Source organism: Bos mutus, chromosome 10, assembly GCF_027580195.1.
Source record: "Bos mutus isolate GX-2022 chromosome 10, NWIPB_WYAK_1.1, whole genome shotgun sequence".
NCBI lineage: Eukaryota > Metazoa > Chordata > Mammalia > Artiodactyla > Bovidae > Bos > Bos mutus.
The window spans coordinates 85,596,225-85,623,851 of NC_091626.1; the positions used below are offsets into that span (position 1 = coordinate 85,596,225).

Below are 27,627 nucleotides of genomic sequence, written 5' to 3' on the forward strand. Positions count from 1 at the left end.
TCCCATTTTCAGGACCATAATTTATTGGAACCGCACATATGGACGCAGCAAACTGCACACCCTAGGTTAAGGACTTTTTAAAAAATAAAAGGAGAGAGAGGGACAAATATAAGATGGAAGCATAAGGTTTCATGAAACAAATAAATCTGGGAGGACCATGGAACAATTTAAAGGACCCAGCTGAGGAGGAATGAAAAAATATACTCCAGCATTGTAGAAGTATTAAGTCACAATTAGCACGCAGCTTTGGTGGAGTTTTTTATAGAAGAGGGAAAGAACAAACTAGAGTCTTTCCTAATAGGAACAGAAGAAACGGGGTAGAAAGCAGTGGAGAAGGGCTGGGCAGGCCCAGGGGCAGATAATGAATGAAGCTGCCGAAAGGCCAAGCTGCTGGCATCACTCCTGGACGACGCAGAGTGGGAAGAGGAGCCAGAAATGCTATCACAAAGCAGTCACAGCATCAGAGTCACACTTAGACAGGAGAGTCTGTCCGAGAGTCTGTCCAAGGGTCGGGGGTGAGGGGCTGAGAGAAAGCAAGCAGAAAGATTAGCTGGAAGTATGTCAGACCCAAGGGGATAAACTAGTAGTACCGGGACAATGAGGCAGCTCTGACAGTGATGCTCAGAAAGGGCAGATTTAAAGGCAAGACTTCAAGTTCAAGGGAACAGGGCTAGGATTACCAAAAAGGAAGGAAGAGTGCAGGCATCCACATAACTAAAGACTGGCAAAATACTGAAAAAACTGGGTGACTGGATTCATGGGAATTCACTCTACTATTCTTTCCACTTTTGAGAACACTAAAAATTCCCCAGTAATATGCTTTTTTAAATTCTGAAAAGTGTATAGACTCCCCTCATGGTCCCTTTTCCTATTCATGGGCCTACTGGGCCCTTTTCTCACAGCATAACCAAGATTTCATAAATCCTCACTGGAAAATATGTGATGTGAAAAAAGTCTAGTAGGAAACGAAACCCCATTGACACTATTACCTTGCCTTTCGTCTACACTGCCTCCTTGTGCCTCCTCTTCTTTGTGAAAAAAAGTACAGTAGGAAACGAAACCCCATTGACACTATTACCTTGCCTTTCGTCTACACTGCCTCCTTGCGCCTCCTCTTCTTTAACAGGAGAGCTTATTCTGGGGGCTCTGCCGTGTCCCTGGGCCACTTCTGCCAGCAAGTCTTCCTGAGAAGTTCGCGTTCTGGGAGCAACTGGAAGTGTCTGTTTCTGTGAGACTTTTACATAAAAAGCAAAAAAAGAAGGACATTCAAATGAAGTGATATGTCAAAACTCAACAGTGAGTATCACATTAAACGATAAATGCCTCCTTGGGTTTAGAATATGTGAGCTGTTAGGAACAGTCCACAGATAGCACGTGTCTCCCTTTAGCACTGAGTCACCCACGCCTGTATAAAAGCGTCTGCACACCGTACGCTGCGTGAGTAAACGCGCTGCAGCGCACGTGCTGTTACCACATGCGGTTTGGGTTCCGCTTCATGGTTGTGCAATAATTTCAAATTATAATCTAGATAGCCTGGATAAAGAATTTCAATGCTATGTCTCAAAAATCTTTTGAGACTCTCTCCAATTACAAAAGTAGGAAATTTCAAGTTCACAGTGATATCTAAATTTCTCACCCTTCTAAACACTCAATATTGCTGACAGACCAAAAAAGAAAATGTAAATAGAGGAATTGTTACGTCAAGTTGGCCTTTACCTAATAATTCAAACGCTGTTTATGTTCAGGGTTAAATCAGGGATGACAAGAAGTAAGGGTACAGATGACTACCAGGCTTCAAAGTTGCTAGCTTACAGTTTACTTCATTTTAAGAAAGGGTCACACACAGAGATGCAAGAGAAGAGAAAAGCAGAAAAATGCTAAAAGGACAGTCACCAAATCTGTAGCAAAATTAAAATTAAAAAATTTAGAGTGCATAACCATTACAGCTTACTAGCAGAAAATCTGCATATTAGACACAGCACGCAGGGCACAGAGCACCGAGCCTGACAGCAATGTGAGGCCCGTCATTTGGTTACACTTTAGGACGGGTTTCGTGTAAGATATTATAGCTCATTCTTCTCCTCTGTTTTAAAAATGTGTTAATACTTTATAATCTTTCATAAAACCATTTAGTACTTCCACTAGGACTGGGGCAAGAACATGAGTCAATTCTCTGCCTCACATTCCATTAACAGGTTTTATTGAAAGGAAAGAAACCAACTTGTTCATATGCTATACAAATTTTTCTAATTCCCACCGATTCTGGATTTTGCTCCCTTTCATACAACATAAATGTATATCTAACGTTGGCTATAATGCTATAAACATGAAAATCTCTTATTTACCAAAACTCCTTTTAAGATTTCCATTATATATTTTACCCTTATTAGAAAAAGGGAATAAAAGGCATTACAGTTGCTCAAAGAACTAAGTTCTACTGATGGTTGAGAAAGTTTCTCACAGTGGTCACATCTCCTTTTAATCATTCTCGCCTTGGCCCTAATGTTTAGCAGGCATTTTTATCACCACTTGAGGAGCAATCATCTACAGCTTACTCAGGAATTATAAACATTCAAATTACCTGTAGAATAGTTAGTTGTTTTTGTTACAGATTCTTGAGCTTCAGATATAGCCTTCAAAATTAGATTCTTGTTAGCTTGTTTAGAAGGTGGAAGTGACGGTCTGAAAAAGAAGGGTATTTTAATTGAACTTTAGATTGGAGTTCTTTACATGCTAGCCATCCACTGTATCTTTACTACAGCCTTCTCTGGTCTGGAACAGACTAGCTGTAGTCTTTAGGAAATACCAACTGGACTGGAACCTTATAACTTTTCAAACAACAGATTTGGATCAGCTTTCCTCCCACCCATGTTACGGTTTTTAACGGAAAAAGATTACCAATGGAAAAGTCATGTGTGTGTGTTGGTCACTCAGTCACGTCCGACTCTGTGACCCCATGGCTCCTCTGTCCATGGCATTCTCCAGGCAAGAATACTGGAGTGGGTTGCCATGCCCTCCTCCAGGGGATCTTCCTGACCCAGGGATAGAAGTCTTACATGGGATTAAATTTGTACTTTCATGATGTCCTCTTCAAGAAACCCAAGACTCTATCAGGCAATGAAAGGTTAATTTACAGACATGCTCAGATACCTCCGTTCAGGCTTTGCTGGCACTGACACACTGCTGGAGATGCTTCCTGTACGGGACCCACAATCATCGTCTTCCTCCTCCTCTTCTCCGTCGTGACTGAATTTTTTTACTTTAACAACTGAACTTACCACAGGCAACTTTCTCTTCCGAAAGTTTTCTTCCTGCAATCATATAAATTTCCACTTACCTAGTCTCAGAAGATAAAGTTCTACTACAGAATACTTAATAAAGAAAAAGCCAAGCAATATTAAGAATTAAGTTCATGGGCTATTTCCCTTTCTTATAAAAGTAATAATAGTAATATCCCTAATAATCAATCTTAAGCTAAATCTTAAGCAATATTAAGAATTAAGTTCATGGGCTATTTCCCTTTCTTATAAAAGTAATAATAGTAATATCTCTAATAATCAATCTTAAGCTAAATCTTAAGCAATATTAAGAATTAAGTTCATGGGCTATTTCCCTGCTTTCTTATAAAAGTAATATCTCTAATAGTCAATCTTAAGCTAAAGCAAAAAGTGCTTTACTGTCATTCATACATGGCAGCGTACAGTACTGTTGAGGAAGCCCGTGAAGTGGAGCTCCTCAACTGTTTACCATAGCCATGAAGGATCTCATGACCTAAAATCCTCCCAAAATTACACCGTAAGGTTAAAGCTATCTCAAATGTTAGCATCCTAGGAAAATAAACAAGATGCAAAATATCTGTAGAAGCCAGTTGTGGAGAGGAAAATGAGACTGGTGTTTATGTTGAGCAGCTCAGAAATCAGTTTAAAACAAACTTGCAATATGTGATGTTATTTCATATACAACTTACAACTAAGAACGGACAATTTTCAGCAGAACAGCGCAGAATTCAAAAGTATATACAAACCTCAATACTCATCTTTTCTGCGTTGCTTCTGAAGAAGGGACTGTAAGTCTCTTCTAAGCTGTTAAGCACTTCTGGTTCACACAAGCGTCCTGTTTCATATACCCGGCTGCTTTGAATATCAAGTTGCTTGGCAGCATGAATACTGTTTTGCTGCTGTTGAAACTGCAACCTGTTTAAATGAGCACCACTGTCTGTGTTTCGAGTTGCAGGTGGCCGATAAATTTCAATAGAAGGGCGAGAAGAACCGTATGTAAGTGTCACTGTGGTTTTTTTCTGAGATAAGGGATTCTCCTGCACAAAATTGAGGTCTTCATCAATGAGATCATCTGGTTCTGGCTTAATATCAATCACATCTTCAGAGGGTGCTAGCTCCCTCAAAGGTTTCACTGTGGACATTAGTCGGGTTGCAGCTCCATCATCATAAGTCTGTCTGTTAAAAAACGAAAACAAAACCAAAAATGGTGTGTTCCTAGTTTAAGGCAGCATCTTCCGCTATTCAAAGACTAGTCAGATGCATCTTAACACAAAAGTATAGATAATAACTTTATGTATTCTATTAAAAACTACTATGAAATTGCATTCTTTTTTTTTTACTTTGATTTTACATTTTATGCAAAATATAATCATTCTTTGGTCTTATCTTTATTTTATTCCAAAAAACTGCTCCCAACGACTTCATTATTTTCAAAATGTCTGAAAACAGCAACTTAAAAGACATATTAACTAATGTAAATGTCACACACACCCATCTGCCCATAGGTCTACACAGGACTCTTACCTGACATTAGTGGCTTTCTGTTCCTGTGAACTTGTAGAAACTCTAGACTCTCTTTTTTCAGGTCTAGTGCTAGAAACTGCAAGAGGTGGCACTGCAGCTTCGTGCCTTCTCTCATCTCCTCGACTGAAACTGCTCTTGTTTGAAGGTACGTTACCATCAAAGAGGTTGGTATCAGAAGACTTCAGACTAGCGGGGTCTAGAAAGAAAAACACATGGTCCCTTTAAGCTATATCAATTACTTAAAGGCAATAAATATGTGTGCTTGACAACATATTTAACGGCTGAACATTATCCCATAGTGATATAAATTTATCCAATTCATTATTACTGCACTTTTAAGTAATTTTCAACACTGAGACATCCTTGAAGCTAAATCATTGCGCACATCTATAATTATTTCCTTAGGATAAACTGCCTAGTTTCACTTTCTTTACTTATGCTAAGTCACTTCAGTCGTTTCCGACTCTGTGCAACCCCAGAGACGGAAGCCCACCAGGCTCCCCCGTCCCTGGGATTCTCCAGGCAAGAACACTGGAGTGGGTTGCCATTTCCTTTTCCAATGCATGAAAGTGAAAAGTGAAAGTGAAATTGCTCAGTGGTGTCCGACTCTTAGCGACCCCATGGATTGCAGCCTAACAGGCTCCTCCGTCCATGGGATTTTTCAAGCAAGAGGTACTGGAGTGGGGTGCCATTGCCTTCTTCGTTCTTTACTTAAACTGTCTTCAAATTATATTAAATTTATTGCTCTTAAATTCATAAAAACATTTGCTTCCTTAAAAAGTTCAAATGAACTGTTTTCAAATTCATGGATTTTTTTCCCAAAGCAGTATAAATAACTTTTGAAAAACAATCATATTACAGCAAATTCCAGAAAAACCCAAACATGATTTTTATGAACCTTACCGGTTGTTACAGAACGAAGTTTATCTAATACACCGTGAAGCCTAAAAGAAAAAAACAAACCCAAAATGTTAAAGCTTCCTTTTATCATGAAAGACTGGATTTCAATTGTCACTCTAAATCTGACATTACAGGTCAATTCTTCAGTTAAATACTGATAAATGGTATTAAAAGAAAGTTTTACATTTTTTCTAAAAAAGGCTTTATATAAACACTGTAGGATAATAAAAAAAAGTCTTATTTTTTTCATCACTATTTTTGTCATCTAGCCTCTGCAAAAATAAGGGCAAATATATCATCTGACCACACAGTCTTGATCCACAAATCATAGTATTTTGTTTCAAAAGGACAAAAGATTCAAGGTAGTTTATGGTAAAATAAGACAAAATACCATAAATATGTAATAGAACATTGCTAAAATTGTTGAAAGCACTGTTTATTTTTTATCTACTTAGATGGCGTCTAGAAGAACCTAATTCTGCAAGGTGAAAAACTTAATTTCAAAATTACTACATCATCATTTTACTGTATTATTTTCAAAACTAATGCTGTAAACAAACCACCATCTTACCTATAACATAATCTATTTTAGTAGTTATGTACAAGGCAAATTTGCCTAACAATCCTTCTAGGAGGCCGTGCCTTCTGAAAATATTACAATAATGTTTCACCCAGAACCCAGTCAAGTGCCACTGTCCCCTAAGATCACAGTTATTGCAGGGCTCCAAAGAATGAGAACAGTCTGTCTGTGGTTGGTGCTGGTGGACGCTTAAGAAAGCAAAAGGGTCAGAAGAGGGACACCATTACTTTTATCGGAACATGTTAAAGAACTAAATTTACGGTAAAATGAAAGAGTGGAACTGATTTTAAATTCAAACTCAGTTCAGTTTGTTTACGTAAGAAATCTGTCTAACTCCCTCAAGTTATCTGAGAAAGGATCTACTAGGTCAATCTCCCGTATTACTGGGACTCAGAGGGATCCAATGTTGAACCAAAGTCCAGTCATAAAAAATGTGCATGAAACAAAACAAGGACCTGAACTGCTTAAGGCTTTAATCAAAAAAAAAAAAAAAAAGCAATACTCATTATAATGTTAATTTCCCCAGTCAAAAGCACCACAGCCTCCCTCAGGCTTTTGGTAAACTCTGAGGACAAACTGTAGTAAGTGGGTTAAGCCACCCACACTGCAGGAGTGCATGGACCAAAACGTGCCTTGAATGTACCCATGGAATGTACACTGCACTCAATGTTCTTCGAAAATGTGTAATATAAACCCAGAGAATTCTGTGTGGAATTTCAAGAAAGCTTCATGATAGTTTTAAAGGATACAGCTGCCTGCTGGGGCAAAAACGCCTTTAAGAGGAACTGTGGTTTAATGGCAAGTCAATCAGTTTCCCGTCCCTCCTCGCCTCTCTCATCTCCCAGTCTCTTGCTATTCAAATTAAGCCGGCCACTCTGCTCAGGCAACTTTGTTCCATCGTCACTCACTCGTGCTGAACTGGCGGTTTCCAGTTTACCAGAGTCCTTCCTGCTCTGTTCTCAGCCACATCGTTACCCTCCCCAGCTCTCACTCTACCTCAAACCTTACACAAGAACCTGGTCTCCCTTCTTAAGTTGGACCTCATGCTTTCAATCAGTATGCTCAACTAAAGGAATGAACGTGTGGTTTGAAAAAGAACGTTGAAAAATTATAGTATTAATTTATATTTGAACACAAAGCCAATTTCAAAATTTCAAACTTTAAAAAAATGATTTGTAACTTTGTAAAAAAACTGCCCCCTAGATTATTAGCTCATTGGAGAAAGCAATTTAGGAAGTCAACCAAGTCCAAAAAACATCTATAACTGGTTTTGGTGGAGGAAAAGGAATGATAAAACGCTGAAGTTTAAAAAGAAACAGTAACTACAGTCAACACATACTGAGGACTTGCTATGGGCCAGGCACAGCTGTAAGCACATGTATTAGCTCATTTAATTTTCACAACCACCCCATAAAGGTGATTTACTATTCCCATTTCGTGGATGGAAAAACCAAGGAAACAGGCAGATTCAGGATTCAACCTTGGCAGTCTGGCTCCAGAGGCTGTGCTGTCAACGCTCACAACCTACCTCACAAGGCTAAATCTGACTTTCCTGTCAAGAACCACGTTGCAGACAGAATACCTGCTCTTGGCTCGTGCCAAACTTTGTTCTGAGGGTAAATATTCAGAAACATACCATACGGTGAATCGAATTGTGTTGTTCCCTAGAAACAGGGACAGGTCCTCTGTCATTTGGTCCTGACTTTTCTTGTTGGCCACCATCACCATAATGTAATCAGGAAGTTCTTCATCTATTTAAAAGGAAAAGTATATAAAGACTTTTTACGCTTTCCTTAATATTTTCTTCTACTTGAAGTTGACGTGCTTGAAAGAACACCTCAGCTCTACTGGAATTACGATGGTTTAAATTATAGCTTTCTCTTTATTCCACAGGTTTTTGAATTACTAGAAGAACAGGAATTAGGAATAACTAATGAACACTTATACAACTAAATATTCTGATCACAGTATCAAGCTTGAGAGAGCATTCACTTCTTTTAACCTTTTTAGTAATGCTCATTAATTTCAGACAAGCTTCCAGAAAGCATAGTGGACATTTCTCAAGAATAATATTGAGTTCTGTTTAGTTCTGTATTTCAAAATGACACTCATTTTTCAAGGAACAGCTTTATCCTTGGTAAAGGCACATTTCAGTTAGGGTAACAAACTGGCAGAAACATCAAGTAAACTAAAATGACCCCAAAATTCTACATCATTTAAAAAATCATATCTTAAAAAGATTAAATAATTTCTACTCAACTCACTGTTTCATTCTTACACCCTAACAGACCAAAAACAAAACAAAAAACCACCACAGTAAAAACAAAGCAAAAGCCATTTATCAGGAACTCTGATCCCAAAAACAATTCTTTTAGATTCTTTAATACCTTAAATATTCATAACATTTCTATGTAGGTAGGAAGGTTCATTTCAGAAGTACTATCAGACATTTGTTTCAAGAAGAAACATCAAAAAATCTAGTTCAAGAAAAGCACAAATATAATGTGAAGATCGATCTACAAATGGAAACAGAAATCAGAATACTTGCTGGAAGCATGCAAGTCAACCTGAGGATAAAAGCAAGAACAAGCAGCCATTCATTTATTATTTCTTTGTAAAGTATCGAAAGGCTCGACTGCTTTCTGGCAACTTCAGTCAAAAAGCCTCCTCCCTTATTTACGCAGTGTCCCCACCACAGGCTGCCACTGGTGACCCGAAAAAGGGAAACAAGCCGCAGTGCTGCGGCAGTCTTGACACTTTTTCTCCCTCATAAAGTCACTAATGAAAACAAATAAGCTGTTTTCTGACACTATATAAAATTTTATATAAATGAGATCAGTGACTGCTCTGGCAAATGGTGGGGACATGGAAAGATGGGAGGGAGGGATACAAAGGAGCTCCAAGAAAATCCAAAAGGAAACTTTGGGAGTGATGGATATGTTCATTAGCTTGATTATGATGTATACATATCAAGACACAGCAAACTACACTTTAAATGGGTGGTTATGGTATACAGTTATATTTTAACAAAAATGTTAGAAATTCATAATATGAAAAATAAGATAATGAAAAGTAAATGTGTTCATGATACATTCCTACAAAATTCTAATAGCATCATCTGAAATCTATGTACTGAAAAACTGCAAAATGCTGAAGGTTTCTGCAAGCTTATGCATCTAAATTATAAACTGAAGGCTGCTCTGAGCTGTAACTGCCACCTCCCTGAAGCATTCCATTTTGGACAAACACATGAATGAAACCTTATCAACTCTTAACAAAAAGTTGTTCACTTTTGTATCCCACCCAATGGTTTGAAAATAGATACTCAAATATTTATTAAAGGATCATTTCCATAACCTTAAAGGTTTTAAGATTCTAACACAAAGAAAGGGATTAGAAAGTTACTCTTTTCAGGACAATTATGCATATACATACAAATAATTAAGTAGCTAATTGTAAATGAATAATATATCAGTTCAGTTCAGTCGCTCAGTCGTGTCCGACTCTGTGACCCCATGGACTGCAGCACACCAGGCCTCCCAGTCCATCACCAACTCCTGGAATTTACCCAAACCCACGTCCATTGAGTCAGTGATGCCATCCGACCATCTCATCCTCTGTCATCCCCTTCTCCTCCTGCCCTAAATCTTTCCCACATCAGGGTCTTTTTATTTAAATTTTTTATTTAAATATCTTTTTATTTAAAATATCTAATGGTGATCCCTGTTTACCCACTTAATCAACATTTATGAAAAAAACTAGGCACTCAGCTAGGCCACTGGGACACAACCAATATGAAGTCTCTGCCCTCAGGAAACATCCAGTTAAGAAGCAGAGGCAAACAAGCTGAGAAGCTGTGCTGACCTGTTAACAGCTGGCACAGATCAGTTCTACAGAAGCATACAGCAGTGACTCCTGTTCTTCTGTTAGCTCATCAAGTTTCTATTATAAGTAATAACAGAAACATCAGGGACCAGGAAGACTTGAGTTCTTGGGTCTTGTATCTGCTGCTGACCAAGCTTATTTAGCTCTCCCAGAATATTTAATTTCATTATTTATAAAAAGAAGTAAATTACTTGCCATCCCCACTTCAGCATTGTGTTCAGGTAACAGAAATGTATGAAAATACTTTCAAAACTATAAAATATATGGTATCTTCACTACATTTCACATTGGACTACAGCAAGTTTGTAATCAGCTTTTTAAGAGGCTTAAAATTCTTGTTGAGATTTTTTATAAATGATCAGAATCACCACTATGATTGAAGGTCAACCCAATTAACATGTCTTTATGCTTTCATGTGCCACAATGAAGAAGGTTCTCACTGCAGGTTTTCTGTGGATTTCTTTTTGACTTAAATCAAGTTCCTGGCACAAAGCTGGCATCCATTAAATACTGAATGAATAAAAGAATAAATCAATGCTGGTTCAGCTTCATCTTTAACCTCTAAGTCTCAATTTTCTTATCTGTTAAAGTCCAATAACAATCTTGACAACAAATAATTAGTATGTGGCCAACCATCTGGTCTCAGGGCCCCCTTTATACCACTGAAAATTATTGATGATCCCTAACAGTTTTTACTCATGTACATGTATCTACTAATATTTATCATACTAGAAACCAAAACTGAGAATTTTTTATTAATTCATTTAAAATAACATACCTATCCCATTAACAATAAAACTATTTATATTAATAGTATATTTATCAATAACTAAGTTTTCCAAAAGAAGATGCAAAAAGTAAGTTATTTTTATAAATTTCTTAAACATCTGGTTTAAAAGAATTCTAATTTCTACTTTTGCATTTAATCTCTTGTATGTCCTACATGAAGAATGTGAAGAAAATCTGATCTCACAAGATATGCAATTGAAAAATGAGTATTTTGGTAGCCTTTTCAGAGAATGTGGATATTTTTCTGTGACACTACACCGAAACAAAACTTTATCACTGTCTTTTTGTATTTTGTTACATGAAAATCCATTGATCCATTCTGTACTTTCAATGAATTTTTTTTTCCCTATGCAATTTTTTTTTTCCTATGCAATTTTAAAACATCTCGCATTGGTCATTTGAAAAAATAATGGTCCATGAGCTATACAAACCACTGCCGTAATGGATACCTTTCATTATTCAACGTAGAAGAATCACTTGCTGATATTATCACACTGTCAAATTTGCAGAGGAAGACACAAATTTCCCGAAATTCCAATTTTCATTTGAAAGCTCAACCCTTTGTCACTGGCAACAAAGTCTATTAATTCTTTATCTTTGCTCACTTTCAAGAAAAATGACTGCCAAATACCCCAATGTATGGAACTAGCATGTCAGTCCTTCTTAGAAGTTAAAAATGATGTTCTAAAGGGTAAAGTGGGGGGAGGAGATAGATAAATTTTAAGTATGTGATTAACACAAACCAACTACAATATATAAAATAAATAAGCAAGAAGGATTTTCTGTAGAGCCCAGGAACTCTAAAATTTTGTAAAAGTGTCCAATGGAAAATAATCTGAAAAAAGTACATAATTGAATCACTGCGCTGTATGCTTAAAGCTAACACAATATTGTAAATCAACTGAACTTAAAAAAATAAAGTTCCAAAAAAAAAAAAAAAGAAAAAAAAATTCCATGAAAAAAAAATGGCTAGTTCAGTTCTCAACCCAATCACACAAATTTGTTTCAAGACAATCCATCACGCTTCTGTATGGCAGAAACACTTTTGAGTACTCCCTATGTCCTAACACTGCATATTAAAAAGATGTAATCAAAGACAAGGTTTAAAAGACTATTTTATCACTTATCTTCTTAAGTGAAACTAGCCTTTTTTCTCTTTGTAATTGCAAGTGGAAGGGTGGTGAATACTAGGATTTCTTGTGAAGTCTGGTCTGAGATGCTGACTCAGGCTAAGGTACCTGGAGTTTTACTCACCACTTTCGCACAATCCAAATGCCAGCACAGCGAATATCTTGTCAGTACTAATATAAAAATAATTTTGACTTCAGAGACTCTTGGGGTCTCCCACACCTCGAAGATCACTATCATGAGTGTAAGCTATTATTTTTATGTGATGTGAAGTCGCTCAGCCGTGTCCGACTGTTTGCGACCCCATGGACTGTAGCCTACCAGGCTCCTCCGTCCGTGGGGTTTTCCGGGCAAGAGTTCTGGAGTGGGTCGCCATTTCCTTCTCCAGAGGATCTTCCCGACCCAGGGAGCGAACCCGGGTCTCCTGCATTGTAGGCAGACGCTTTACCGTCCGCGCCATCAGGGAAGTCAAGTATTTTTACAGGAGGCACCAGCTTTGGAGCCAAACAGACCCAGGTCTCAAAGTACAAAACCCTGCTCAAATCAAGCACTCAAAGCCTCAGTTTCCTTGCTTGTGTAATTCAGGATATTACCACTTACCTTTCACCGTTCTCCTGGGGATTACGGTGACCTAATGCATATAAAACAATTTTAAGCACAGTGCCTGGCCCAGAGTCAACACTCAAATTATAAAACATTAAAAAAAAAAGAAAAAGAAAAGAGCTTACTGTGGGGAGGTTAAGGAAAAAACCGACAGGAAAAATAGAGACCCGAAAGTAAACGGCAACGAACCATGACAGAGGCAAATACCGAAAAGCATCAAACATTCACATGCAAAACAGTAACCCAGAAAAATAAAACGCAAACATGAAGGAAAACATGACAGAGCCTCAACAGAAGAAGATAACAATTTCAAAACACCGTCCTAGAAAGGGATGTGGGGGACGGTACAAAACAAACACAAAACACGCCGCACGGAGAGCCTCCAATGACAAGACTCAGGGAAGCAAAAGCACCCAGCAGGGTGAGATCGGAAGGTAAAAAGGGCGGCTGTCCAAAATCAGAGGTATGACAGGAAAAAGGCGGTCACTCGAAATGAAACTCGCCGAACGCTCACAGTCTGGTAGGCTAATAGCAACTTACCCACGTAAGCTCCTAATTCTTGCAATTTCCCCTTAATGGCACTCTGCGGGCGAAAAGACAGACAAGCCAGTGAGAGGCCGGCGGCCCCGGGCAACAGCCCGGCCGCGGCCCGGAGCCGACTCGGCGGAGCGCGCCCCGCAGGCGCCCCGGCCGCCCCGCCCGGGCCCCGGCCCCCGGCTCCCGCCGGCCCCCCGCGCCTCCCCGCGCCCCCCGGGGGCTCCCGCCTCACGGCGGCCGCGCTCTCCGAGGCCGCGGCTGCGCCCAGGCCCGCGGCGGCCCCGCAGGAGCGCCTCCAGCGCCGAGCAGGCCGCGGGGCCCGCGCCGGGCCCACCGCCCCCGTTACTCCTGACGACCGCGCGCCCGCCGCCCGCCGCCGCCCGGGCTCCCGCCTCGGGCCCTCACCCGCCGACGCGGGCCTCACCCGGATCTTACGGCTGATCTCCGTGCCGATCTCCATGGCTCCGCGGCGGCAAGCGGCGGGCACTGCGCGGCGTCCCGCGGACCAGGGGCCCGGCGCCGGCTTCCTCGCCCGCAGCCAGACCGCCACCGCCGCTCCCGGCCGCGCGCCCTGCGTGACCCGCCCCCACAGGCTCGAGCCCCGCCGCGCGCGCCTGCGCCTGCGCCTGCGCCTGCGCACTGGAGCCCGCGGGGCGTGCGCCCTGGCGCCCTCTGCTAGCGGCGCGGAGAGCGGCGGCCCGGGTTTTCCCCCCAACCTCTCCCGGCACGTGGGTGGCTTTCCGACCTTTCCTCTCCTCGCCCGCACTCCCCGTTGGAATTTAAGTACGTTTAAACGTGCCAGGGAAGGATCTCTGGCTTTGGTGTGAGATCTGAATTTGAATCCAGCCTTCACTTGCGGTTTCGTGTGATAGTGATTTGGATATTCGGTCTCCAGTCAATTTTCCTACGTGTGATATAGAGGCTGCCTCCCAGCGGTTGCATTATAATCACACTTGGAGGGAAAAATGGAATACCCAGTGCCTCACAGCCAATTCATCACAGTCGTTTCTTTGATGCCACAACTACCCTGGTTCTCCTATGTCTGGTTCTGCCTCTCTGCTCCCTCATCCCTCCGTGGCCTTTTCCCCAAATTAAATCTTAATCTTGCTGCGCCTCTCTCTGAAATCCCTTTCTTTGGAGAAATATTTAATTGTCAGGACTTCTACTCTCACCTTTGTAATGATCATAGTCGAATATTCCATCAGCCTTGTTATTCACTTGCTGAGTCGTGACTGACTCCTTGAGACCCCACGGACTACAGCATGCCAGGCTTCTCTGTCCTTTACTAGCTCCTGGAGTTTACTCAAACTCATGTCCATTGACTCAGTGATCTCATCCAACCATCTCATCTGTTGCCTCCTTCTCTTCTTGCCCTTAATCTTTCCCAGCAAGAGGGTCTTTTCCAATGACTCAGGTCTTCGCATCCTGTGGCGAAAGTATTGGAGCTTCAGCTTCAACATCAGTCCTTCCAATGAATATTCAGGATTGAGTTCCTTTAGGATTGACTGGTTGGATCTCCTTGCAGTCCAAGGGAGTCTCAAGGGAGTCTTCTCCAGCAAAACAGTGCAAAAACATGAATTATTCAGCTCTCAGCCTTCTCTATGGTCCAACTCTCATGTCCATCAGCCTCAAGTTCTCACCTAAACCCTAGTCCCAAATTCCAGATAAATACAGGCATTTGTGTTTGCTCCAAAGCCAGCACATCAAAACTGAAATCTTCCTCTTCTTCCCCTTCCTCCACTCAGATTGGTTTCTGTACCTGACATTACTGTTTCTATTAATAGCAGTTTAATATTCCCTGTCCTTGATCATATAAGCATAGAAAGCAGTCTCTCTCCTGCCCATATGGAAGGCTGTGCTCTTATCTGGAGGTTCGACTGAGGAAGAAGCCACTTTCAAGCTAGATTAGATTGTAAGCAGAATTACTGAAGCTTATTGAGTGAGGGTCTCAGCTTTTTCCCAGCTGTTGTCTGGATACTACCCTCAGATCACAGATGTGCCCACTCTTCCTTACCATGGCCTTCTCCAACATGGCTGCTCACTAAATCAAGCTCGGAGAGAGAGACTCTGAGCTCAGGGAAGGCCCAGTCCTTCTTTTAAGGGCTTTTATTTGATTAAATCAGGGTTTCCCAGGTGACTCAGTGGAAAGAATTTGCCCGCCAATGCAGGAGAGAACGAGAGACATGAGTTGAGTCCCTGTGTCAGGAAGATCCCCTGGAGGAGGACATAGCAGCCCACTCAAGGATTCTTGCTTGGAGAATCCCATGGACAGAGGAGCCTGGTGGGCTACAGTCCATGGGGTCACAAAGAGTCAGTCAGTCAGAGCACACACACAGTATTCAATATCCAAGGGCCTGACACCCAAATCGTGATTTAGGGTCTTAATTCCATTTGCAAAATCCATCATCCAGAGGACTTCCCTGGTGGTACAATGGTTAAGAATCCCTTCAAAACAGGGGATGCAGATTCTATTTCTGGTCAGGGAACTAAGATCTCACTTACCACGGAGCAACTAGAGAAGCTGAAAGGAAGACCAAGCACTTTCAAAAAAGAAAGAAAAAGAAAATCCTTTATCTGTTCCTATTCATTCAGTTCAGTTCAGTCGCTTAGTCGTGTTCGACTCTTTGCCACCCCATGAATTGCAGCACGCCAGGCCTCCCTGTCCATCACCAACTCCCGGAGTTCATCCCAACTCAGGTGCATCGAGTCGGTGATGCCATCCAGCCATCTCATCCTCTGTCATCCCCTTCTCCTCCTGCCCCCAATTTCTCCCAGCATCAGAGTCTTTTCCAATGAGTTAACTCTTCGCATAACGTGGCCAAAGTATTAGAGTTTCAGCTTTAGCATCAGTCCTTCCAATGAACACCCAGGACTGATCTCCTTTAGGATGGACTGGTTGGATCTCCTTGCAGTCCAAAGGACTCTCACGAGTCTTCTCCAGCATCACAATTTAAAAGCATCAATTTATCGGCGCTCAACTTTCTTGACAGTCCAACTCTCACATCCATACATGATCACTGGAAAAACCATAGCCTTGACTAGACGGACCTTTGTTGGCAAAGTAATGTCTCTGCTTTTCAATATGCTATCTAGGTTGGTCATAACTTTCCTTCCAAGGAGTAAGCGTCTTTTAATTTCATGGCTGCAGTCACCATCTGCAGTGATTTTGGAGCCCCCAGAAATAAAGTCTGACACGGTTTCCACTGTTTCCCCATTTATTTCCCATGAAGTGATGGGACCAGATGCCATGATCTTCGTTTTCTGAATGTTGAGCTTTAAGCCAACTTTTTCACTCTCCTCTTTCACTTTCATCAAGAGGCTTTTTAGTTCCTCTTCACTTTCTGCCATAAGGGTGGTGTCATCTGCATATCTGAGGTTATTGATATTTCTCTCAGCAATCTTGATTCCAGCTTGTGCTTCTTCCAGCCCAGTGTTTCTCATGATGTACTCTGCATAGAAGTTAAATAAGCCGGGTGACAGTATACAGCCTTGATGAACTCCTTTTCCTATTTGGAACCAGTCTATTGTTCCATGTCCAGTTCTAACTGTTGCTTCCTGACCTGCATATAGGTTTCTCAAGAGGCAGGTCAGGTGGTCTGGTATTCCCAACTCTTTCAGAATTTTCCACAGTTGATTGTGATCCACACAGTCAAAGGCTTTGGCATAGTCAATAAAGCAGAAATAGATGTTTTTCTGGAACTCTCTTCCTTTTTCCGTGATCCAGCAGATGTTTGCAATTTGATCTCTGGTTCCTCTGCCTTTTCCAAAACCAGTTTGAACATCAGGAAGTTCACGGTTCACGTACTGCTGAAGCCTGGCTTGGAGAATTTTGAGCATTACTTTACTAGCGTGTGAGATGAGTGCAATTGTGTGGTAGTTTGAGTATTCTTTGGCATTGCCTTTCTTTGGGATTGGAATGAAAACTGACCTTTCCCAGTCCTGTGGCCACTGCTGAGTTTTCCAAATTTGCTGGCATATTGAGTGCAGCACTTTCATAGCATCATCTTTCAGGATTTGAAATAGCTCAACTGGAATTCCATCACCTCCACTACCTTTGTTTGTAGTGATGCTTCCTAAGGCCCACTTGACGTCACATTCCAGGATGTCTGGCTCTACATGAGTGATCACACCATCATGATTATCTGGGTCATGAAGATCTTTTTTGTACAGTTCTTCTGTGTGTTCTTGCCACCTCTTCTTAATATCCTCTGCTTTTGTTAGGTCCATACCATTTCTGTCCTTTATCGAGCCCATCTTTGCATGAAATGTTCCCTTGGTATCTCTAATTTTCTTGAAGAGATCTCTAGTCTTTCCCATTCTGTTGTTTTCCTCTATTTCTTTACATTGATTGCTGAGGAAGACTTTCTTACCTCTCCTTGCTATTCTTTGGAACTCTGCATTCAGATGCTTATATCTTTCCTTTTCTCTCCTTTGCTTTTCGCTTCTCTTCTTTTCACAGCTATTTGTAAGACCTCCTCAGACAGCCATTTTGCTTTTTTGCATTTCTTTTCCATGGGGATGGTCTTGATCCCTGTCTCCTGTACAATGTCACGAACCTCTGTCCATAGTTCATCAGGCACTCTATCTATAAGATCTAGGTCCTTAAATCTATTTTGCACTTCCACTGTATAATCATAAGGAATTTGATTTAGGTCATACCTGAATGGTCTAGTGGTTTTCCCTACTTTCTTCAATTTCAGTCTGAATTTGACAATAAGGAGTTCATGATCTGAGGCAGAGTCAGCTCCCAGTCTTGTTTTTGCGGACTGTATAGAGCTTCTCCATCTTCGGCTGCAAAGAATATAATCAGTCTGATTTCAATGTTGACCATCTGGTGATGTCCAGGTGTAGAGTCTTCTCTTGTGTTGTTGGAAGAGGGTGTTTGCTATGACCAGTGTGTTCTCTCTCTCTCTCTCTACTAGCCTTTGCCCTGCTTCATTCCGTATTCCAAGGCCAAATTTGCCTGTTACCCCAGGTGTTTCTTGACTTCCTACTTTTGCATTCCAGTCCCCTATAATGAAAAGGACATCTTTTTTTGGGTGTTAGTTCTAAAAGGTCTTGTAGGTCTTCACAGAACCGTTCAACTTCAGCTTCTTCAGCGTTACTGGTTGAGGCATAGACTTGGATTACTGTGATATTGAATGGTTTGCCTTGGAAACAAACAGAGATCATTTTTTGGTTTTTGAGATTGCGTCCAAGTACTGCATTGCGGACTCTTCTGTTGACCATGATGGCTATTCCTATTCATTAGCTGCAGGCAAGTCACAGGTGCTGTCTTACCCTCAAGGGTGTAAACAGCAGGGGCAGGAATCTTGAGGCCACCTGAGGTCTGTTGGCCACATGGTCCTTCACCTCACAGAATCCTTTTCTTCTACTGAATTACTGTAACATACGTGGGAACTGCTAATATGACACAAGGTCCTTTCTGCAGTGTTCACCTGTGGGTATATGTGTGTACGTAAGCGCATTTGTCCTCTCTAACAATATTATAAACTCCTGGTAGGTCTGTACTTCTCCCAAATTTCTTTCAGGATGCTGGACATATAGGAAGCACTTATGAAGTGTTTGCAGGATAAAATAATGACCTGAATTACAAAAGCATTCTTCATGGATAAATCCAATGATCATGCACTCATTCAAAATGGATGAGAGGCACAGAGCGGAGTGTCTAAGAACAGGAATGCTGGAGCCAGACTGTCTGGGCTGAATCCCAGATCTGTTACTCGCTCTGAGGCTTTAGGCAAGTTGCTTATCCCGTCTCTGCCTCAGTTTCCCCATCTGTGACCTAAGTATGATACCAGTTTCCTTTTCACAGAGTTCTTATCAGAATGAAGTTAATAATCATGAAGTATTTTGAACTGTGCCTGGCTCACTGGCAGTACTATGGCTGTTGATTAAAAATTAAACGCCTCCCCTGAGTCAGATGCTGTGCGAAGCACCAGAGCACAAGGATGAGTGAGACGGAGTCCCTGTAACCAAGACACATGCGATCCAGAAGACAGGCATGTTATTTCTCTCTCTTTACCTGCCATTTCAATACTCAGAATGAAAACACAGGTTCTGCCATTACTGGGCATAAAATCCTTAGTCAATATGTAGATAATATTGAAAGACCATTTTTGAATTGTTCTTTTTGAAAGACAGAGAATGTTTTCACTAAAACTTATTCAGGATAGGGAAAACTTGTATTGAAGTGTGTTCAAGAAAGAGTTAACTTTCAAGACAATCTATTTAAAATTGCAGAAAGAAACTTGCAAGGGGCTTAAGAACTTGCATATTTAGACCTCAAGAGTCTGTCTTGATTACAGAGGGGACAACCCCACTGAGCTGATGGGGTTCAGTGGTCTGGTGCCTAAGACACGTCTTCATAAAACACACTGCATCCAGAGGAAGACTATCGTAACAGTGCTTGAGAAAAACCATTAGAGGAACTAGGAGTAGGTATTCAGCTTGAGAAAGACTAAGCAGGACAATGAGAATTATTTTCCAGCATGGAAGAGCTCTCTGGTTCAGGAGGAAAAACCTGTATTTGCTCTAGGAGATAGGATGAGGACTAGATTTCAATCAGTCACAGTTGAGGGCTGTCTGAGAGAAGATGACTAACAAGAGCATTGGTTTTGAAGTCAAAGAGGCCTGAGTACCAACCTCAGCTTCATGGAACCCTTTGTCCTTTCACACTGGTCCCCTAGCATCTCTGGCCTCTGATCAGGGCAGAATTCCAACTGGGTACCGACCGCCTTTTTGCACACGATGGGAGAGGAGGTTAGAAGAGGGGTGTCCTTCAGCTTGAAATGCTTTTCTCTGTTTTTCTCGGAATGCCTGAAAGAAACTGAAAGTGTTAGTCACTCAGTCGTGACCAACTCTTTGCAACCCCGTGGAGTGTAGCCCACCAGGCTCCTCTGTCCATGGAATTCTCCAGGCAAGAATACTGGAGTGGGTGGCCATTTCCTTCTCCAGGGGATCTTCCCCAACCCAGGGATTGAACCTGAGCCTCTTGCATTGCAGGCAGATTCTTTATCATGTGAACCACCAGGGAAGCCTGGTGAACTTACATTTGTCCTTCCAGACTCAGCCAGAAGCTGATCATAGCGATAAACCAGATATTCCCACTCCACTTAGAACAGTGGTCCCCAAACTTTTTGGCACCAGGCACCGCTTTCATGGAAGAAAGTTTTCCCACAACCTGGGGCAGTGGAGGGGCGGAAGGGGCGGGGATAGTACTGAGAACATTCAAGCAAGTACAGTTACTGTGCGCTTTATTTCAGTTAGTATTCCATCAGCTGCACCTCAGATCATCAGGCATTAGATGCCGGAGGTTGGGGAACCCTGACTTAAAATATCTACCTATTGAGTATACCTGCCTGCTAGAATTATATATTCCCCTGTTCCTCACTTTCGCCACCTGATGCAAAGAACTGACTCATTGGAAAAGACCCTGATGCTGGAAAGATGGAAGGCAGGAGAAGGGGACGACAGAGGATGAGATGGTTGGATGCCATCACCAACTCTGTGGACATGAGTTTGAGTAGACTCTGGGAGTTGCTGATGGACAGGGAGGCCTGGCGTGCTGCAGGCCATGGGGCTGCAAAGAGTCGGACAGGACTGAGCGACTGAACTGACTTGAGTGTTCCTCACGCCGTGAGTCTTTGGGAACAGAGCCATGCATCTTATTCACCTTTCTCTTTGCAGCATTTGGGTTCTAAGAAAAGCAGTTTGAATGAACAAGTGTTTTCATTAGTAAATATTATGTGGCCTGTCCACCCTTGGATCAAAAGTCCTTAAGTGTTGGGAACTCCAGTCACAGCACTTGTTTTTGCTATTGATATTGACATATTTGTCTTCAATGTCTTGTGCAGTTGAACAGATATATTGCCAACATCATCATTTCTCTGATTCCAGGGGTATCTAGCCCCTAAATTTTCATTAAAAAAATATTTATTTATTTGGCTGTCCTGGGTCTTAGTTGCAGCATGTGGGATCTAGTTCCCTGACCTGGGGAACTTTGGTCAAACCCAGGCCCCCTGCTTTGGGAGAAAAGAGTCTTAGCTATTTAACCAGAGAAGTCCCTAAATTCTCATTCTTTTGCAGTGGAAAAGTTGCTGCCCCTGGGGTGGTGTTGAGTGTGGTACGGAGAGCACACAGTCAAGATTTGGAGACTGAAGATTTCACCTCACTCCTCCTCCCAGGCACCATCATCTCTATGGGAATGGAGCATTCTTTCAACTTAGATTCTTGCAAAGGATGGTAATTTTTTTCCTTTTAAATTGTTTTCCGAGGATGGTAATTCATATAGTGAGGGATAGTTGGTACCCACCAAGCTATCAAGGCAGATTATAATTAAACGTTTAATTCCCTATTTTTTAATATTCTTGTATCTTGGTACCCATCAGTTCAGTTCAGTTCAATTCAGTCGCGTCTGACTGTTTGCGACCCAGGGACTGCAGCACGCCAGGCCTCCCTGTCCATCACCAACTCCCAGAGTTTACCCAAACTCATGTCCATCGAGTCGGTGATGCCATCCAACCATCTCATCCTCTATCATCCCCTTCTCCTCCCCGCTTCAATCTTTCCCAGCATCAGGGTCTTTTCCAATGGGTCAGTTCCTTCCATGCAAACATAAGCCAGGTAATAATTTCATGCCACTGGCTTTGAAGGTGTTGTTCCAACGGCTTGCCGTGTCGGGGGCCATTGCTGTCTAATCACCGTGGTTGTGGGAAAACAAAGCTGAAGCACTTGGTCAGCAGTGGCACTTGCGGATTGTGAGGGAGGAGGTTCAGCTGTGTCCAACATTGCTTGGGTTTTACCATCATTTTCTATTTTTAAAATTCTTTCATTTTCTTCCCGATTCAATTAACAAGTTTTTATTTAGTGCCTACTCTCTGCCCAGTAGTGTCCTAGGAATTCTAGGAGATATGAAAGAAGCCTACATGAAACAATTTTTAACGTTCTTGCCAAGTGTGGGGATCACTGTGGAATGGAGTGGTGAGCAAGTTGTCTTGGAAGCCGAGCCTTGAATTGAGGCATGGAGAGCAACGGAAGGCTTAGACAAGCGGAAGGCGGGCAGGAGGTGCTCTGAGCCAGGAGACTCGGCTCATCAGGGGGCCTTAGGGGAGAGGAGAGAAATGCGGATGGTCAAAGAAGCTGAGGCTGGTTTATAATTAAGGCCCAAGGTCAAGCAGAGCAGCTTAGCTGTGAGGATCCACTGGGAGTGATAAACCCCAGGGAGAGGTCAGCCTAGCATTAACAATGGAAAGAAGAGGGAGCAGAAACCAGAGGCGTGGAGACCACCCTTGTTGCAATAATCTAGATGTAAAATGATGAGGGGTGAAGGTTTGGACTAGAATGATGGCGGGGAGGTGGCATTCAGGGACAAAGAGCAAAGAAAGCATTCCTGAGACATTTCAAAGGAGGAAGTAGCAAGCAGGTCTTGAGGATAGTCTGGGGATGGAGAGAGAGAACGCTCACACATAATGTCAGTCTTTCTAGTTTATGAGACCCAAAAGTGACTCATTTTCTCTTTTCTTCCCTTGCACACACATTGACCCCCTCATGGCATCCAGCTGAAATTCAGTTATAAGCAGAATCGATTTTTTCCCAGTTGGAAACGTGCAATCTTATTTGCTTTGAGCTCCATTACCCAACCTGAGTCTTGCCTGGGGTTTGTTCTCCCATAGCACTTCTAGGATGAAGCTTTCCCCTTAGGCCTTGTTAGTCCTCACCCACTGAACCGGAAGTCCTTTGAGAGCAGGGACCATGAGTAAGTACTCAATAAGTGTCAGTTAACTGTTGAAGAAATGAAATCTAAATGAAATTTAACATAAGAAAGCTTTCCAGGGGCTTCCCTGGTGGTCCAGTGGTTATGAATCTGTGCATGAGGGTTAGATCCCTGGCTGCAGGATCCCACACCCCTGCCTTGCAGATGGCTGCTGCAACTAGAAAAAAAGTCCACAGGCCGGAAGGAAGACAAAGCTTTCCAGAAACAAAGCTATTTTAAAAATAATTTACATTAAATTTACATAACAGAAGTTTCTCTGCTCCAGTCTCTCAAACCACTGGCCAAGTAAGAGCGAAACACCTATTACGATGGTGTTAGGACCACACAGTTATTCCTTGGCTTAAGTGTAGACTGCAATAATAGTAATAATAATAATAATAATGATGCAGTGTAATAATACCATATAATAATAAAAGTTGCTATTAGGGGTCAGAATGAAGCACTTCAGTATGTTTTACACAAGTTGCTGAATAGTGATTATTTTCATTATTTCACAGGACATGAGCAGGCACAGAAGGTTAAGAAATTTGCAAAGGTCCTCCAGCTAGTTAGCGTTGGCAGCTGAGATTCGAACCCAGACAACTAGACTCTGGAGTTCGCCTATCCTTAAAGCGCCACTTTGGACGCATGAACATACAGCTCTGCTGAAGACCGAAAGGTTATTTGAGGCATATCAATCTTTCTGGAGGCTTCCCCGGTGACTCAGACTGTAAACAATCTGCCTGCAGTGCGGGAAACCGGGGCGCAGTCCCTGGGTTGGGAAGACCCCTTGGAGAAAGGCATGGCAGTCCACTCCACTATTTTTGCTTGGAGAACCCCATGGACAGAGGAGCCTGGTGGGCTACAGCCCATGGGGTCGCAAGGAGTTGGACACGACTGAACGACTTTCACACACAGTCTTTTTTAGGGGAAGGGGACTTTGCCACCCCGTATACCAATCCTTCCCACCCTGTTATCAATCCTTTCTTTATGGAGTATGCCCTTAGACGAAAGCAAGGGAGAAGAAATAGACTATTTGAACAGTTTTCAGACATGTAGACGAGTAAACGAATAACTCCGGCGATAATACCCTTTTACCGATCACCTAGTAACGCGGGAATAACACCCTTTACCTGGCACCGAAATGTTACCCCCTCCTCTCATTTTTATTAAGGCCTCGCTTTATTTGGAAACTCTTAAAATAAGCGGTCATATGATTCAAACAAGCAGCGGCGCGCCCCCTCCCCGCGGCCGGGCGCAGCTGTCCGCGCCTCCCCCGCTCGCATTCCAGCCCTCTGAGGTCACGGGCCGCCGCCGCCTCTCCGGATCCGCCCGCCCGCCCGGCCCGGGGGAGGGACGCCCGGGCCCGGCCGCCCCGCTGCTCCGGCCGCGCGTCCTCCGGCTGCCCGGCCCGCGCCGGGCCTCTGCGTGCGGCGCCGCTGGCCCCAGCTGCGGGCCTCCGCCCTCGGCGCGGGGGAATGCGCGGCGGGCCGGGGCCGGGGACACAGGAGCGAGGCGCGCGGGGCCCGTGAGCGCGCCGCGGCGCGGGCTGGAGTGCGGGAGCGGCTGCGGCGGCAGCGCGGCGGGGCCCCGCGGGACGGGCCGCTGAGCGGGTCGCACGGCCCCGAGGATGCGGCGGAGGGAGCAGGTGAGGGCGCGGGGCGCCGGGAGAGACGGGGGCTGAGCGCGGGGCTGTGTCCGCCAGCCGGCACCCCGAGTCCGGGGAGGACGCGTCCCGGCTGCCCAGACCCGAGGCAGGGACGAGCGTAACAAAGAGAAAACTCTTCCAGGCTCTCTTCCACTTGAGGCATTTGCAGAGGGGTCTTGAACTTGTATTCGGAGCTCCTCGGTTGATTGTGAGCGGCTTAATTCTGCATCGGGGCTTTAAAAGTCTTAGGTATGTTTGTGCCTCTCGGAATATTAAGTGCGAGATTTGCCAGATAACTTTGGCGAGAAGGAGAGGAACGAAGGACTGTTTCGTGGTGATGGCTTGTTTTGCTTTTGGAGTAAAGAGTGTTTACTCTGGAAGGAAGAATTCTTGGGTCTGCAAATTCCGACTTGTGATTTCTGCAAATCCTGATTAGACTGGCCGCTTTTGGCATGCCCGTCTTATTTTCTTTTTTGCTGAGAAAGCCTTATAATAGCGTATGCTCGCAAACGGGTTCAAAATACTCCGTGTGCGCCAGGTGACAACCGCTGTATGCCTAAGGGTTGCTGACAGATTTTTTTTTTTTTTAACTTTGGGATATGATAGAAATTTTATTCTGAAAGTAGTTGTCTGTTGTTTCCTGCACATTTTATTCTCGAGTTTTACGCATAAATGTGTTCAGGACAAATATGCGTTGGATTTAATGCTATGTATCTATTCATTATTCTAAGAATAATACACTTTTAGAGATTATTTTATTTGAAAGCATCATTAGTAAAATTACACGTAATGAGGACTCTAGCAACAAAGCAGAAAACTACAGGATTCAGAATTTAAAAGTGTATTTGAGAAGCCTCTGAGAGGGGATGTAAAAACATTAAAATGAATAAATACCTCAGTCTACCTTTTGAATACTTGAACATGATTAATATATACCTATTTTTTAAATTTCAAAACAAAGTGATCTTGTAGAGAAACAAAATATCTTAGTGTATTTTCCTGCAAAAGCTAATTATGAATGTCTATTTAGTAATCAGTTTAGACTTCCAGACGCAGCTACCTTTCAAATTATTTCATATTATTTTACACCTGAAACAGACACCCCCCCAAAGCATCTTCAATTTCTACTCCTCTATTCAAACATTTGTAACTTTATGACAATATTTGGTAGCAAATACTGTACATAACTGAAAATTGTGTAAATTGTTTCACACACACATACCCTTCCACTTTTTCAATTACTTTTTATATAACATCTACCAAAATAAAAAAGAGAAAACGTTGGCTTGTCTTTATCCTTGATGCAATAAAATATTTCAAACTCAGGGACAGCAAAGTTTTACTCTGCTTCATCAGAGCTTAAGTTGATAATTATATAATGTAATATCTACTGCCTTCAAGGCGTAATTCTATATTTGCAGTGAAGTGAATACTATGTTTGAACATCCCCAATACAAATTTTCATCTTTCCTCTGTACAACTGTTCTGTTTCCAGTTACCATAATTTGTATGTAAAATTTAAATTCATTACCTTATCTCTTGATAGGGTATTTAGCATATCTATCTATAAGGGTATCTATAATCTTTTAAAATTTATACATGCATGGCTCATAGGCATTTTTCTAGTTGAAAGCTTATTATTTCAAGTTCTCACTTCTTGATTTTTTTTTTTTTACTTTTCATTTTGTCTCAACGAGCTATTTGGTTTATACCCTGACACAAACAAGAGCACTGAAAACTGCAGGTGGAGCCCATGTCTTTTCATAATATCTATTTTCTATTCCCTTCTTTAGTAAGATGCTTTTACCTTCCAGAGGTACACAGCAAATGCTGTTAAATTAACACAGTGGCTTATGCACTTCTAGTTTTCTTTCTTCTTCTGGCCTTTTCCCTCTATTTCCTGTTTTTAACTTTTATTTTTCTGGCTATCTGTGGATAACCAGAGCTCAAACAAACAAAACCCAAACCCAGACAACAGAAGCAGAAAGTCGTGGTTGGGTCCTTATTAGAGATACAGCCATGTATGTAATTATAGCATGCTTGTAATCTGCTTAAGAGCAAGGACGGCTTAGCAGTTGATTCCTTTTAGACTTTCTGTAGGGCTTCCCTCGGAGAAGGCAATGGCATCCCACTCCAGTACTCTTGCGTGGAAAATCCCTTGGACGGAGGAGCCTGGTGGGCTGCAGTCCATGGGGTCGCGAGAGTCTGAGCGACTTCACTTTCACTTTTCTGCATTGGAGAAGGAAATGGCAACCCACTCCAGTGTTCTTGCCTGGAGAATCCCAGGGACGGGGGAGCCTTGGTGGGCTGCCGTCTATGGGGTCGCAGAGAGTCGGACATGACTGAAGCGAAGCAGCAGCAGCAGCAGGGCTTCCCTGCTGGCTCAGCTGGTAAAGAGTCCGCCTGCAAGGCGGGAGACCTGGGTTCAGTCCCTGGGAGAAGGAACGGCCACCCACTCCAGTACTGTGGCCTGGAGAATCCATGTACAGTCCACGGGGTCGCAAAGAGTCGGACACGACTGAGAGACTTTCACTAGACGTCTCCACAAGGCCCACTGGGGGCTTCCCCGGTGGCGCTAGAGGTAAAGAACCCGCCTGACTAATGCAGGCAGAACTAAGAGACAGGGGGGGTCGATCCCTGGGTCGGGACGATTCCCCTGGAGAAGGAATGGCAACCCACTCCAGTGTTCTTGCCTGGAGCATCCCATGGACAGAGGAGCCTGGTAGGCTACAGTGCCTGGGGTCGCAGGGTCCAACGGGACTGTTGGACGGCAGCGACTTAGCACACACGCCTAAAGACCCGCTCCAGGGCCTTGTCCTCAGAGGCGCAGTACACTTCAGTGAGATGGAATTACAAAGTGTGAGGTCTGCACAGCCTAGTGTAAGAGCTAAACGCTGGTTCTCCTCACCCCCGCCCCAACCCCGGCCCAGCCCTGAGAGCCCATCACCTCTGGGGCTGAGGCGCAGTGGGGGAGGCGAGACCGAGGAGGGCGAGTCTGGGG

General features: G+C 42.9%; 2 protein-coding genes across 12 annotated transcripts in view; one reads left to right on the top strand and one right to left on the bottom strand.

Annotated features, from left to right (window-relative positions):
- The window catches only part of ZC3H14 (zinc finger CCCH-type containing 14), a 42,394-nt gene extending 28,566 nt beyond the window's left edge, over window positions 1-13,828 (bottom strand). For 2 of the 9 annotated variants that reach the window (XM_070378394.1, XM_070378393.1), the window contains exons 1-9: window positions 13,649-13,828; window positions 13,228-13,270; window positions 7,919-8,033; window positions 5,706-5,746; window positions 4,803-4,998; window positions 4,025-4,454; window positions 3,151-3,311; window positions 2,582-2,682; window positions 1,079-1,234 (exon numbers count right to left, since the gene is read on the bottom strand). In XM_070378394.1, coding sequence (XP_070234495.1) covers window positions 1,079-1,234; window positions 2,582-2,682; window positions 3,151-3,311; window positions 4,025-4,454; window positions 4,803-4,998; window positions 5,706-5,746; window positions 7,919-8,033; window positions 13,228-13,270; window positions 13,649-13,684 — 1,279 coding nt within the window. In that variant the 5' untranslated portion in view covers window positions 13,685-13,828. Of the gene's footprint in view, window positions 1-1,078; window positions 1,235-2,581; window positions 2,683-3,150; window positions 3,312-4,024; window positions 4,455-4,802; window positions 4,999-5,705; window positions 5,747-7,918; window positions 8,034-13,227; window positions 13,271-13,629 lie in introns of all 9 variants that reach the window. The other 7 variants (XM_070378401.1, XM_070378397.1, XM_070378395.1 and 4 more) reach the window with 6 other exon arrangements.
- A 10,488-nt stretch (window positions 13,829-24,316) lies between these two features.
- PTPN21 (protein tyrosine phosphatase non-receptor type 21) overlaps window positions 24,317-27,627 on the top strand; it is a 77,584-nt gene continuing 74,273 nt past the window's right edge. For all 3 annotated transcript variants that reach the window (XM_070378402.1, XM_070378403.1, XM_070378404.1), the window contains exon 1: window positions 24,317-24,626. Coding sequence is in view for 1 of the 3 variants with exons in the window: in XM_070378403.1 (XP_070234504.1) it covers window positions 24,609-24,626 (18 nt within the window). In the remaining 2 variants the exon portion in view is untranslated. The remainder of the gene's footprint in view (window positions 24,627-27,627) is intronic.